General features: G+C 41.2%; 1 protein-coding gene across 2 annotated transcripts in view; it reads left to right on the forward strand.

Moving 5' to 3' along the window:
• The window catches only part of fndc4a (fibronectin type III domain containing 4a), a 216672-nt gene that overhangs the window by 75779 nt on the left and 127520 nt on the right, over positions 1-13373 (forward strand). For both annotated transcript variants that reach the window (XM_072279032.1, XM_072279024.1), the window contains exon 2: positions 7811-7929. In XM_072279032.1, the coding sequence (XP_072135133.1) occupies positions 7811-7929 (119 nt within the window). The remainder of the gene's footprint in view (positions 1-7810; positions 7930-13373) is intronic.

The raw sequence follows: 13373 nt of genomic DNA on the forward strand, positions 1-13373 counted from the left end.
TTTCCCTATAACCCGTAATTCCCCTTCTATGCAAAAGTCTATCCAACCTTGTCTTAGATATATTTACTGAAGTAGCCTCCACTGCTTCATTGGGCAAATACACAAGGATACAGAATCATTCAGCAAAAAGTCTTATTAGGGGTTATTATGCATCCTTTTTACTACAAAGCAGTGCTTCATCATTACTATATTGTGTATTGATTCAACAGTGATAAATGATATTCAGTGTAAACCGGTTCAGTCATGGACAGTCAGACTCAAGCACATTCACATTCAAACCAGGAGGAAATGAAGCAAGACCAATGAACTATCACATTGTTGATATTGGGAAAACACAGTCCCATGAAGAGTTTTTAATGGAGAAAAACACATTCTCAAAGCAAAACAGATGCACTACAGGCTGAATGAGGGTCCGCAGGCCTCACTCAGAGTCTGCCACAGAGCAGACATTGCAGGAGTGCTTTAAAAGGTATCGGATTGGAAATGGATCCAGTGCTGGGTCCATGCCATCATGCTAATATGAAATGAACTGCTAGAACCCACTCAGTGTTGGAGCTTTATTAATGCTCCAATTTCAATGGAATGGTGATATTTGTGCTCATTTTGATGTGTCTGCAGAATTGGAAGAAAGGAATTTTAGTGACTGTAGGTGTCATAAGGTGGCATTGTACATTTACAGGTTGGACCAAATTGTACTGATTAATGGATGTTGGTTCCATAGAGAACCCCCATCTGTCAGTCGTTCAATCCTGAGCATGTATCAAGCTTCCACGGACCTCTGACTCTACCGCTGGGTTCATCACTGATCTGCTCAGAAATGTACCTTGCACAGGACCCCCCAACCTGCAAGGCTTACCGGCAGGGATCCCATTTAAAACATTACCCTTTTGATTATTTGTTTGCATTTTAAAGTGTTTTAAATTACTTCTTTATTTTTAAGTAATTCACTTTTTCATCTGTCTGAGAGGTAAAGCAATTTGAAAGCTCTTGACAGCAACAGGCCACCAATGTCCAGCAGGATGTTCCATGGTGGCACATCAGGATACAAAGTGTGAGGTCTGTGTGTCACTCAGAACCTGCTCCTGGTTGCTAGGCACCTCTCAGTTGTGGCAATTCAGCTCATCCTCCCCCTTGCATCAAGGAAAAGAAAATCCTGGCAAATGGAATCTATGGACAGCACTGGAACTCATCCTTTTCTTCTGCAGAATATTTTACAGTGATCTTCAAGTTGCTAATTCTTTCTTTTAGAAAGTGAAAGTGGGTCATACTTCGGGACAATACTGCTGTATTTATTACCTTGGACAACCAGTATCCATGACACATATCCGCTGGGGCGCACTGAAAATACTAGGCAACTGTTCTTTGAGGAAATATGACCATATCTGGAACCACATAAGATGGACTCATGATCTGACCATTAATTCTGTGCAGTAGCTCTCTCTGTCAGCGTGTTTTGTGGAACAAGAGAATGACGTGGAATCCAAAGTGCCCTCTTGGCTCATCCATCGAGTAATACATACATGGATACGTTAACGTTCTGTAATAAAGAGGAATGAATTTGGAATAATGAGATCACTGAGCTGATAAATAGAAATGTGATCATTGCACAATTAGTCTTAATTAGGCAATTTTGGATTGATGCACTGATAAGGTTTTATGAATAGTGCATTAATTTTATGCCTTGTTCAAACAATGCTCATCAGTTTAATATACTGATCAACCCCTTGCCAATCTTGATATTTTTGAATGCAACTTTATTTTGAATAGCAAACCAAATTGACTTTAAGTTATAAATAATAGGATTCTTTAAAACAGGTTACATAGAACATAGAATAGTACAGCACAGTACAGGCCCTTCGGCCCACAATGTTGTGCTGACCCTCAAACCCTGCCTCCCATATAAGCCCCCACCTTTGATTCCTCCATATACCTGTCTAGTAGTCTCTTAAGCTTCACTAGTGTATCTGCCTCCACCACTGATTCAGGCAGTGCATTCCACGCACCAACCACTCTCTGAGTGAAAAACCTTCCTCTAATATTCCCCTTGAACTTCCCACCCCTTACCTTAAAGCCATGTCCTCTTGTATTGAGCAGTGGTGCCCTGGGGAAGAGGCGCTGGCTATCCACTCTATCTATTCCTCTTATTATCTTGTACACCTCTATCATGTCTCCTCTCATTCTCCTTCTCTCCAAAGAGTAAAACCCTAGCTCCCTTAATCTCTGATCAAAATGCATACTCTCTAAACCAGGCAGCATCCTGGTAAATCTCCTCTGTACCCTTTCCAATGCTTCCACATCCTTCCTATAGTGAGGTGACCAGAACTGGACACAGTACTCCAAGTGTGGCCTAACCAGAGTTTTATAGGGCTGCATCATTACATCGCGACTCTTAAATTCTATCCCTCGACTTATGAAAGCTAACACCCCATGAGCTTTCTTAACTACCCTATCCACCTGTGAGGCAACTTTCAGGGATCTGTGGACATGTACCCCGAGATCCCTCTGCTCCTCCACACTACCAAGTATCCTGCCATTTACTTTGTACTCTGCCTTGGAGTTTGTCCTTCCAAAGTGTACCACCTCACGCTTCTCCAGGTTGAACTCCATTTGCCACTTCTCAGCCCACTTCTGCATCCTATCAATGTCTCTCTGCAATCTTTGACAATCCTCTACACTATCTACAACACCACCAACCTTTGTGTCATCTGCAAACTTGCCAACCCACCCTTCTACCCCCACATCCAGGTCGTTAATAAAAATCACGAAAAGTAGAGGTCCCAGAACAGTTACCATATGATGTTTGCTGTTTGACATCAATGTTTTCTCACCTTCTCAATGGAAGTGATACATCTGAGTATTTGCTGTCATAACCATGTGTAGATAGTTACTGAAAGAGATTGTTCAAAGTGCATGACAATTATATTACACTAAGTATTGGAAATGTGCATGCGGTCTGTTAATCAGATTCAGAATCAGGTTTAATAACACAGGCATACATCATGACATTTATTGTTATGCAGAGCAGTACACCGCAATACATAATAATCAAAACTGTAAGTTACAGCGAGTATATTTAAACATATTAAATAAGTAGTGCAAAAAGAAAAAAAAATGTAGTGAGGTAGTGTTCATGGATTCAGTGTCCATTCAGAAGTCGGATGGCAGCGGGAAAGAAGCTGTTCCTGAATTGCTGAGTGTGTGCATTCAGGCTCCTGTAGCTCCTAGCTGATGGTAGCAATGAGAAGAGGGAATGTCCTGGGTGATGGGGATCTTTAATGATGGAAGCCTCCTTTTTAGAGGCATCGCTCCTTGAAGATGTCCTGGATGTTGGGGAGGCTAGTGCCCATGATGGAGCTGACTGAGTTCACAACTTTTGGCAGCTAACTTTGATCACGTGCAGTGCCCCCTCCCTATACCAGACGGTGATGATGCCAGTTAGAATGCTCTCCATTGTACATCTGTAGAAATTTCTGAGTTATAAATGCAACTGTGAGAAACCAGGTATTATAGAATAGTTAGCATCATATCTGAAGTCAGGAAATTACTATAGCCTGTAGTTAAGATTAATGTGATAGAACAGCTTGATATTTTTCAGTATCAGAGAGATCAAGCATGAATTTTATGAGATAAATTGTACCCAGAGGTTTTTTAAAGATCCAATTAAGTAAGTGGATTGGAGAATTGCTATTCAATGGGTCAGGCAGCAGCTGCGGACAATTAGTGTTTCAGTTGATAGCATTCATCAGACCTCCAGCTCCTTTATGTTGATCTACAGCCTCTTGTGTCTACGACTTTTTAGTTGTTTAAGTTCTGAAGTGCTATTGGATATGCATTGTGTACCTATGACTGCATTTTGGACAGGCAAGAGGGGCAGTGGAAATGCGTTGTAGAACATTAGGAGGAAATGTCACCGACATATATATGTCCAAAGTTCTTGCTATGGAGCAATTTGCAAATGAGAAAAAGAATAGGGCTGAAAATGGGTCCATGACAAATTCTAGAGTAGTAGTGTGCAAGACACAAAGAGAAGTCAGGGGAACAGTAGTCTATATACCACCGTTATGATTTCTACTTATTTAAAAAAAGTTCTAAAACATTTTGCTTTCCTGTTTTCTTCCTGCGGTACAAGTCATGGATTTCTTCTTTTAAGAAATAGATGGACTAACTATTGACAGTCTTTTGCCAACAATTTTGCTAGTTTCTGGAAACTCACAGAGAATGGCCTGATGATGAGCTGTTGGTTATGTCTTCCCTTTGAGCAAGATAGCAACCTCACTTCACTCAGTCCATGCCTACACCAGACAGCTGGTATGATGGAACAGCACCTCTCAGAGCTACACAACAGCATTTGGTTCCTTTTATTCATATGCTCATTGTAAAGACTGTGCCAGGACTTTGAATGATCCATGCAGAACTATAGATGTTACCAGCCTTTATTCAGCATAACAGATAGGCATGCAGAGGAAACTTGGTGGAAGTATCACTTGGGAGAATCTCCAGGAGGAATTTCCCTGAACATAAGACCATAAGACAAAGGAGCAGAAGTCGACCATTCGGCCCATCAAGTCTGCTCCGCCATTTTATCATGAGCTGATCCATTCTCCCATTTAGACCCACTCCCCCGCCTTCTCACCATAACCTTTGTTGCCCTGGCTACTCAGGTAACTATCAATCTCCGCCTTAAATACACCCAATGACTTGGCCTCCGCTGCTGCCCATGGCAACAAACTCCATAGATTCACCACCCTCTGGCTAAACAATTTCTTCGCATTTCTGTTCTGAGTGGGCGGTCTTCAATCCTTAAGTCATGCCCTCTCGTACTAGACTCCCCCATCATGGGAAACAATTTGCCACATCCACTCTGTCCATGCCTTTCAACATTTGAAATGTTTATATGAGGTCTCCCCTCATTCCAAGGAATACAGTCCAAGAGCGGACAAACGTTCCTCATATGTTAACCCTCTCATTCCCAGAATCATTCTAGTGAATCTTCTCTATACCGTCTCCAACGTCAGCACATTCTTCCTTAAATAAGGAGACCAAAACTGCCTACAGTACTCCCAGTGAGGTCTCACCAGCGCCTTATAGAGCCTCAACATCACATCCCTGCTCCTGTACTCTATTCCGCTAGAAATGAATGCCAACATTGCATTCGCCTTCTTCACCACCGACTCAACCTGGAGGTTAACCTTAAGGGTATCCTGTACGAGGACTCCCAAGTCCCATTGCATCTCAGAACTTTGAATTCTTTCCCCATTTATATAATAGTCTGCCTGTTTATTTCTTCTGCCAAAGTGCATAACCATACACTTTCCAACATTGTATTTCATTTGCCACTTCTTTGCCCATTCTTCCAATTTATCCTACAAGTCTCTCTGCAGACTCCCTGTTTCCTCAGCACTACGGGCCCCTCCACCTATCTTCGTATCTTCAGCAACATAAAGCACATTAAGTTTTCATACTCTTTAAGAACAACAGTAACAGCAAATAACTGAATATAATTGTGCTGGGGCTCTCCTGTTCCTAATGCATAATAATGAGCTGGATGTAAATGTAGATGTGCGGGTTGGTAAATTTACAGATGATACAAAGATTGGTGGAATTGTGGATAGTGTAGAAGATTGGCAAAGAATACAGCATGATATACACCAGTTTCTGATATGGGCTGAGAAATGACAGATGAGGTTTAATCTAGATAAATGTGAGGTGTTGCTCCTCGTAGGGCAAATGTAAGGAGACAGTACACTGTAAAGGGCAGGGTCCTTAGCAGTATTGCTGAGCAGAGAGATCTTGGGATCCAAGTTCATAGCTCCTTGAAAGTGGCTACACAGGTCAATAAGGTGGCTAAGAAGGCCTATGGAACGCTTGCTTTTATTAGTCGAGACATTGAATTCAAAAGTCAAGAAGTTATGTTGCAACTTTATAAAACTCTGATGAGGCCACATCTGGAGTATTGCTTACTTCTGATTGCCCTACTATAGGAAGAATGTTGAGGCTTTGGAGAAGGTGCAGAAGAGGTTCACTAGGAAGTTGCCTGGTTTAGAGGGCATGGGCTGTCATGAAAGACTAGATAAACGTGGGTTGTTTTCTCTGAGTCATTGGAGACTGAGGGGAGATTAGAAGGTTATGAGAGGCATAGACAGAGTGGACTGAGATTATCTGTTTCCCATGATTTGAAGTGTCTAATACCAGAGGGCATACCTTGAAGGAGAGAGTGGGTAGGTTCAAGGGAGATGTGAGGGATAAGTTTTTTACTCAGAGAGTTGTGGATACCTGGAATGCATGGCTTGGTATGGTGGTAGAGGCAAATAGGTTAGAGGTTTTTAAAAGATGCTTGGATAGGCACATGGATTTAAGGAAGATGGAAGGATATGGATATGGTGTAGGTAGGAAGAATTAGTGTTTGGGTGTTTATGATTTACTGTCTAGCTGGTTCGGTACAACATTGTGGGCCGAATGGCCTGTTCGTGTGCTGTGCTTTTCTATGTCTACGTTTATGCCTAATTTCTAAAATTACCACTGTGGCTTACTTCAACATTTTAGGTTCCATAGAATTACATATTTACAAGGGAGCACATAACTGACAAGACCATTAAACACATTTGAGACAAAGTAAATCAGGATCCTAAAAGCTTCTGAGTGCAAAAATGGCAGACATGCAAAATCATGAAGAAGGCAAGTCAGCGGCTCTGTGTCATTGGGAATTTGAGGAGATTTGGTATGTTACCATTGGGGAGGACGTGCCAGAGCCTGAAGAGCTTACCCTTTGCCATCAGATTTCTGAACGGTCGCTCCATGAACCCATGAACGCTACCTAATGTTTTTGCCTTTTGCACTATGTATTTCTTTTGGAACTTATAGAATTTGTTTACGTCTTGCACTATATTTATGCTGGAAAACAACACATTTCATGACATATGTCAGTGATAATAAACCTGTTTCTGATTCTGATCTTCATTAGCGTTATGAAGGCTGACTGTCTTGGTACACAAACTTCCTGCATGTTCATTGACAGGCAAGTATGCCTATTAAGACGCCTTTGCTAAGTATCCAAATAGCTAACCTGGAATCTTCCTTGAATTCGATTATAGTGGTGCAAACATCTCAGCTAATGTTTTCTGATGCCCAGTTTGATGTAGGGCAATTAACTCAGCACTTTTATTTGTAAGTTTGGTTGATGTATACAACAGTATGTTGATTTCTAAACGACATCTCTTAAGTGGTCTGTTCTGAGCCAGTTACTTGCTGTCTTCACGGAGAGTGCTGTATATTCATTCAACTGAAGACTGGCTCTTGTTTGTATTACTGGCTCCTATCACCATACCTCTTGATTGCAGTTGGTTCCCAATCCATGCCAAGGGTATTTCACCACCCCTCTGTGAAATCATTACATCTAATATGTAGATGCAAATCACTTCATCCTGAAGGAGTGGAAGCCGTCAGCCATTTATGGGACTTGAGATCCCTGAAGCCCAGCCATCTCATTTCTTTCACCTGAGGGAGGAAGGAGTGGGTCTAATGATACCAAAAAAGACAGCAATATTTTGCAGACATTTTCAGAAATGATACCCTCATTTTATAGAGATAATAAATGTTGCTCAAAGGGCTAACTAAGTGAATGCTTTTATTTAAATGAAGTATTCCTTAAACTTCATCCTTACGATCATAAAAGTAACAGTGTTCCATCGGTTGCTGATGCCAGATGACCATTTCAATGTCTTACTGCTCTTAGGGATAAATATTTGTCACATTTTTTGACAACTGCCTGAGGAAATATGTCTTATTTCCACAACTAATTTGTGTCTTTCAGCTGATAGACCACCAGCTCCTGTGAATGTCACTGTCAGTCACCTGAAGGCCAACTCAGCCAGTGTATCCTGGGATGTTCCTGAAGGAGATGTTATCATTGGTTACGCAATATCACAACTGGTAATGTTGCACTGTTTCATTTTATTTCTTTGTTACTGTTTATAAAATCTTGCAGACTCTATTACTTCCTGCTTAATACAGTTTTGCTCAGCAAGTGCCAGTTTTCATTGGAGTCAATGTCAGACCAAATAAATCCACTACTGAGAAGTAACAATTACAAATCTTGTGACAAACACAAGAGATCCTGCAGATGCTGGAAATCAAAAGTAACACGCACAAAGTGCTGCATGAACTGGGCAGGTCAGGTAGCACCAATGGCGAGGAATAAGCAGTCGACATTTTGACCGGGGATGCTTCATCAGACTGGAAAGTAATGAGGAAGAAACCAGAAAAAGAAGCTGGGGGAGGGGAAGGAGTACAAGCCCAGAGGTGATCGGTGAAACCAGGTGAGGGCGAAGGTAGGAAGCTGGGGGACGGAGGAGAAACTGAGAAACTGAGAGGTGTTAGGTGGAAGAACTGAAGAAGAAGGAATTTGATAGGAGAGGAGAGTGGACCTTGGAAGAAAGGGAATGAGGAGGAGAACCAGAGGGAGGTGTTAGCATGTGAGAAGAGAAGGTGTAAAAGGGGAACCACAATGGGGAATGGAAATCTTGTGATTCAGGGAATTGCGAGTGCTTATTTGAGCTACAGATTTTTGCAGCAGGCTTAGAAGTCTTAGGGGGATAAATATATTTGCAGTTTCTATTTTCATATCAAAGGAATATAGCTCTCTTCAATTTATTAAAGCTGATATTTTATGTGATATTAAAATGAAAGTCCTGCCACTTTGATATAAAAGAGTCCATGCTGAAGCTGAGCTTTCATTGGAGTTGATTCTACCTCTGCAAAGTGTGAATTTCCACGGGGTGCTTCAGATCTCCTGCCACATCTTCATGGGGAGTTTTGCAAGTCTCCAGGGGACATGGTGAGAACAACTAGAAGTGGCCACTTATGCAGCTTAATGAGACTCCTACTTATCTCCTGCCAGAGCACCGCCACAGGGAACTGAACTAGAAATGTACGCACAACAGAGAGGGGCCTTCAAAAGCACACTTCTGAAAACAATATTGACCTTTTGTACATCATCACATTTCAAAGTTCATAGTTCAAAGCTCAAGGTAAAATTGTTATCGAAGTGTCTAGTGTATATGCTATCATATACCACCTCGAGATTCATTTTCTTGTAAGCAGCTACAGAAATAAAAGAAATACAATAGAATTTTACATATAATATGCATAAACAAAGACTGGCAGATATCAATGTGCATGCCGTGAATAAATACAGATGCAAAAGTATTATTTATGATCTTCCCGATCTGTTTGGCTCCACACATGAATTACCATTTTGATCTTCCAGATGACCAATTTTGTCTCTTGGATTCCTCTTGTCTTAACATTTCTGTAGAATCTCTTAGGATTCTACTTCACATTGTCTGCTTGAGCAATTTCATGCCTTCTTGTAGCCCTCCTGATTTATTTCTTAAGTCCTCTCTTGCTACAAGCCGTGGTATTACAGGAAAGGTTCTAGCATGGGTAAAGCAGTGGCTGGTCGGCGGGAGGCAAAAACTAGGATTAAAGGGAGCCTTTTCTGGTTGGCTGCAAGTGATTAGTGGTGTTCAACAGGGACTTGTTTGAGACCACCTCTTTTACATTATATGTCAATGATTTTGGCAATGGGATTGATGGCTTCATTGCAATCTTTGCTGAAGATAGAAAGATAGGTGGAGGGGCAGGTAGTTTTGAGGAAGTAGTGAGGTTACAGAAGGATCTAGAGAGATCAGAAGTATGGGCAAAGAAATGGCAGATGGAATGCAGTGTCAGGAAGTGCATGTTCATGAACTTTGGTAGAAGAAGTGAAAGGGTTGACTATTTTGTAAATGGAGAGAAAATACAAAAGTCTGAGGCACAAAGGGACCTGGGAGTCCATGTGCAGGATTCCCTAAAGGTTCATTTGCGGGTTAAGTCTGTGGTGAAGAAGAGAAATGCAACGTTAGCATTCATTTCAAGAGGATTTGAATATAAAATCTCGAGAATTCATAAAGCACTGGTGAGGCCTCACTTGAAGTATTGTGAGCAATTTTGCGCCCCTTATCTTGGAAAGGATTTACTGAAACTGGAGAGGATTCAAAGGAGTTTCACGAAAATTATTCCAGGATTGAATGGTTTGTCATATAAAGAGCGTTTGATGGCTCTGGGCCTGTATTCACTGGAATTCAGAATAATGAGGGTGACCTCATTGAAACCTATCAAATGGTGAAAGGCTTTGATAGGGTGAATGTGGAGAGGATGCATCCTGTGGTGGGAGAGTCTAATACCAAAAGACACAGCCTCAGAATAGAGGGCCATTCTCTCAGAACAGAGATGAAATGGAATTTCTTTAGCCAGAGAGTGGTAAATATGTAGAATTTATTGCCACAGGCAATGTATATTTAAGTATATTTACTTAATGTATATTTAAGGCAAAGGTTGATAGATTCTTGATTGGTCAGGGCTTGAAGGGATACAGGAGGAATGGAGGACATTGGGGCTGAGAGGAACAATGGAGCAACCATGATGAAATAGCGAAGCAGAGTCGATGGGACAAATTGCGTAATTCTGCTCCTATATCGTATGACCATAAGATGTAGGAGAAGATTTAGTCCATTAGCCCCATCTGGTCTGCTCCCCCATTTCATCATGGCTGATCCAATTTTCCTCTCAGGCCCAATCTCCTGCCTTCTCCCCATATCCCTTCATGCCCTGACCAATCAAGAATCTTTCAACTTCTGCCTTTAATAAGTTGCAGCAAAGGCCATTGCAGCACTCGGGCAGTGGACCTGTGTGAAATGCCCTCTGTCCAATGTCCGGATCGGTCACTAGTCAAAGCTTTTTTGTTATGGTTTTATTTCTTATACTACATAAGCACCTCATTGGTTCCTATTGCCTATACCTGCTATGCACTTTCTTTTTTCTCTTAACCAAGGCCTTGATATCTCCTGAATGTCCAGAAAATCAAGTTTCCCCACAGTTGTTATCTTTACCTTTTAAATGTCTTCTTGTCTGAGTCAAGCCAGATGATCCAACTCTGCAACTGGTGTTCTTTTGGATTGAAATGGAAAATAAAGCTAGAAGCCTTGAAGCTATGAAGATAAATTGTCGCAATTAAATTAGCTTATTATGGTTCAGAAATTCATTTTGCTGTGAAATAAAATAGCTTGGATTTTCATTTCTGGTTTAATAATAGAAAATGTTGTAAATATTCAAGAAGTCAGGCAGGTTCTGTGGAGAGTGAAATAAAGTTAATGTTTCAGTTTGTTCATGCTTCATCAGAGCTAAGTGAAAACAACACAGGGAAATATCTGTGATATGGTTGGCACCAATGGACAATTTTTAATTCTAATTTTTTCCTGGTTCTGATGAAAAGTTAGCCAAATCATCAGCTTCAAACTGTTAACTGTTTCTCTCACCAAAGATGCTGAGTATTTCCTGTTGCCCATTTTTATTTCAGATTGCCAGCATCCCTAGTTTTTCACTTCACATCTAGCCTTATCCTAACAGCACCAGCAGCAGAAGAAATATCAGTGTAATCGAAATAAGCATTCACTTGAGACCATAAGAGAATCTGATTGTTATTGGGCTGAATTATGGTACTTTGCAAGCAGATTAGTGCCAAAAGAATTAATGCCTCACTATTGAACTAAGATGCATACAGATTATTTAGTTATTTGCTGTACATCATAGCAGCATATTATGCATCCTTAAATTAATTCAAATAACTGTTGGGCTTTTAATGCCTTCAAGAAAAGAAGAATTCAGAAAGACTCACCTTTCAGAATACCCAAGGTAAATGAAGTACCTTTGAAGTATACAACATGGTTGTAATGTATAAAATGTGTCACTCAATTTGTAATATCAGACCTACAAACAACAATAGCCAGAAGATTTGTTTTTTTCCACTCATGTTTTCTGATGTGGTGAATATTGGCTCCGACATCAGAAATAGTTTTTTTTTAACTTTTCCTCAAAGTAGTGTGATCTTTTATATCCACCGGAGGACTCATTCCCTGGTAATTATTACTCAGTAATCACTATTGGCAGATTCTGGTGTGGGTCATTGCAATTTTAGCTTGTTTGGAAACAGGAAGGTTTAGCTAACAATTGGAGTTAATGCAGAGTCCAATTCCATAGAGTACTGTCCTACAGAGTGTGAAACTCAAGATGTGAGTGGAAAAATTTGACAAGGCAGTGTAATGCTGTGTTGGTTTATTAATCACATGTACCAAGATTCAGTGAAAAGCTTTTGCTTGTATAACGTCCAGTCAGATCACACTGTGTGTAAGTGCATCAAGGCAGTAAAAAGGAAACTGAATGCGGAAAAGGGTGTTGCAGAGAAAGTGCTGTGCAGCTAAGCCACACAAGAGCTACAATGAGGTAGATTGGGAGATCGGAAGTTGAGCATGTAGAGGATCACTTCATCATGAAGAGTTCTTTAGTGTATGAAGGGTCCAACAAAGAGTCTGTGAACAGTCTGATAGAAGCTGTCCTTAAGTCTGGTCATACATGCTTTCAAGCTTGTACGATGGGAAAGGGGAGAAGAGAGAATGACTGGCGTGAGAGGGTGCTTGATTAGGTTGGCTGCTTTCTTTAGGCTGTGGGAAGTGTAGACAGAGTTAGTAGAGGAGAGGCTAGTTTGTTTGCAGGTCTGCGCTGCATTCCAAACCTCATACAATTCTTGCAGTCTTTGTTAGAATGGCTGCCATAGCAAAAGCGGTGAAGTGTGCAGATTCAGGCTCTGTGCTGAGCCCATTGCTGAACACTCTACTCACACGTGACTGCATGGCCAAACATCCGAGTAACCACATTGTCAAGTTTGTCAATGACATGACAGTGGTGGGGCTCATCACCAACAATGGTGAGACTGCCTTCAGAGAGGAGGTCAAAGAACTCGAGGTCTGGTGCCAGGTGAATAGCCTCTATTCAACATCAACAAGACGAAGGAGATGGTTATCATCTTTCAGGAGAACTCCTGTCACTCATGCCCTTCTTTACATCAGTGGCACAGCAGAGGAAAGTGCGAGCAATTTCAAACATCTGGGAGTGCACATCTCGCACAATCTCTCGTGTACATAATTGACATAGTCAGGAAAGCTCACCAATGCCTCTAATTTCTGAGGGGACTGAAGAGAGCTGGACAATGCTCAAGATTACAGTTGAGCAGTGGAGAGAATCCCAACAAGCTGCATCATTGCATGGTATGGAAACTGGACCACAGCAGACAGGAAGCTAATGAAAATCGCCTGCACCAGCCTATTCACCATCAAGGAGATATGTACAGAAAGTGCCAGAAAAGAATCAGAATCAGACTTAATATCTCTGGCCTGTGTCGTGAAATTCATTAACTTTACAGCACCAGTGCAGTGAACTACATGATAAATAAACAGAGAAAAAAAAATCACAATTACAGTAAGTACAGTCCCTATAAAAAG

This window comes from Mobula birostris, chromosome 2 (genome assembly GCF_030028105.1).
Source record: "Mobula birostris isolate sMobBir1 chromosome 2, sMobBir1.hap1, whole genome shotgun sequence".
In the NCBI taxonomy this organism is placed as follows: Eukaryota; Metazoa; Chordata; class Chondrichthyes; order Myliobatiformes; family Myliobatidae; genus Mobula; species Mobula birostris.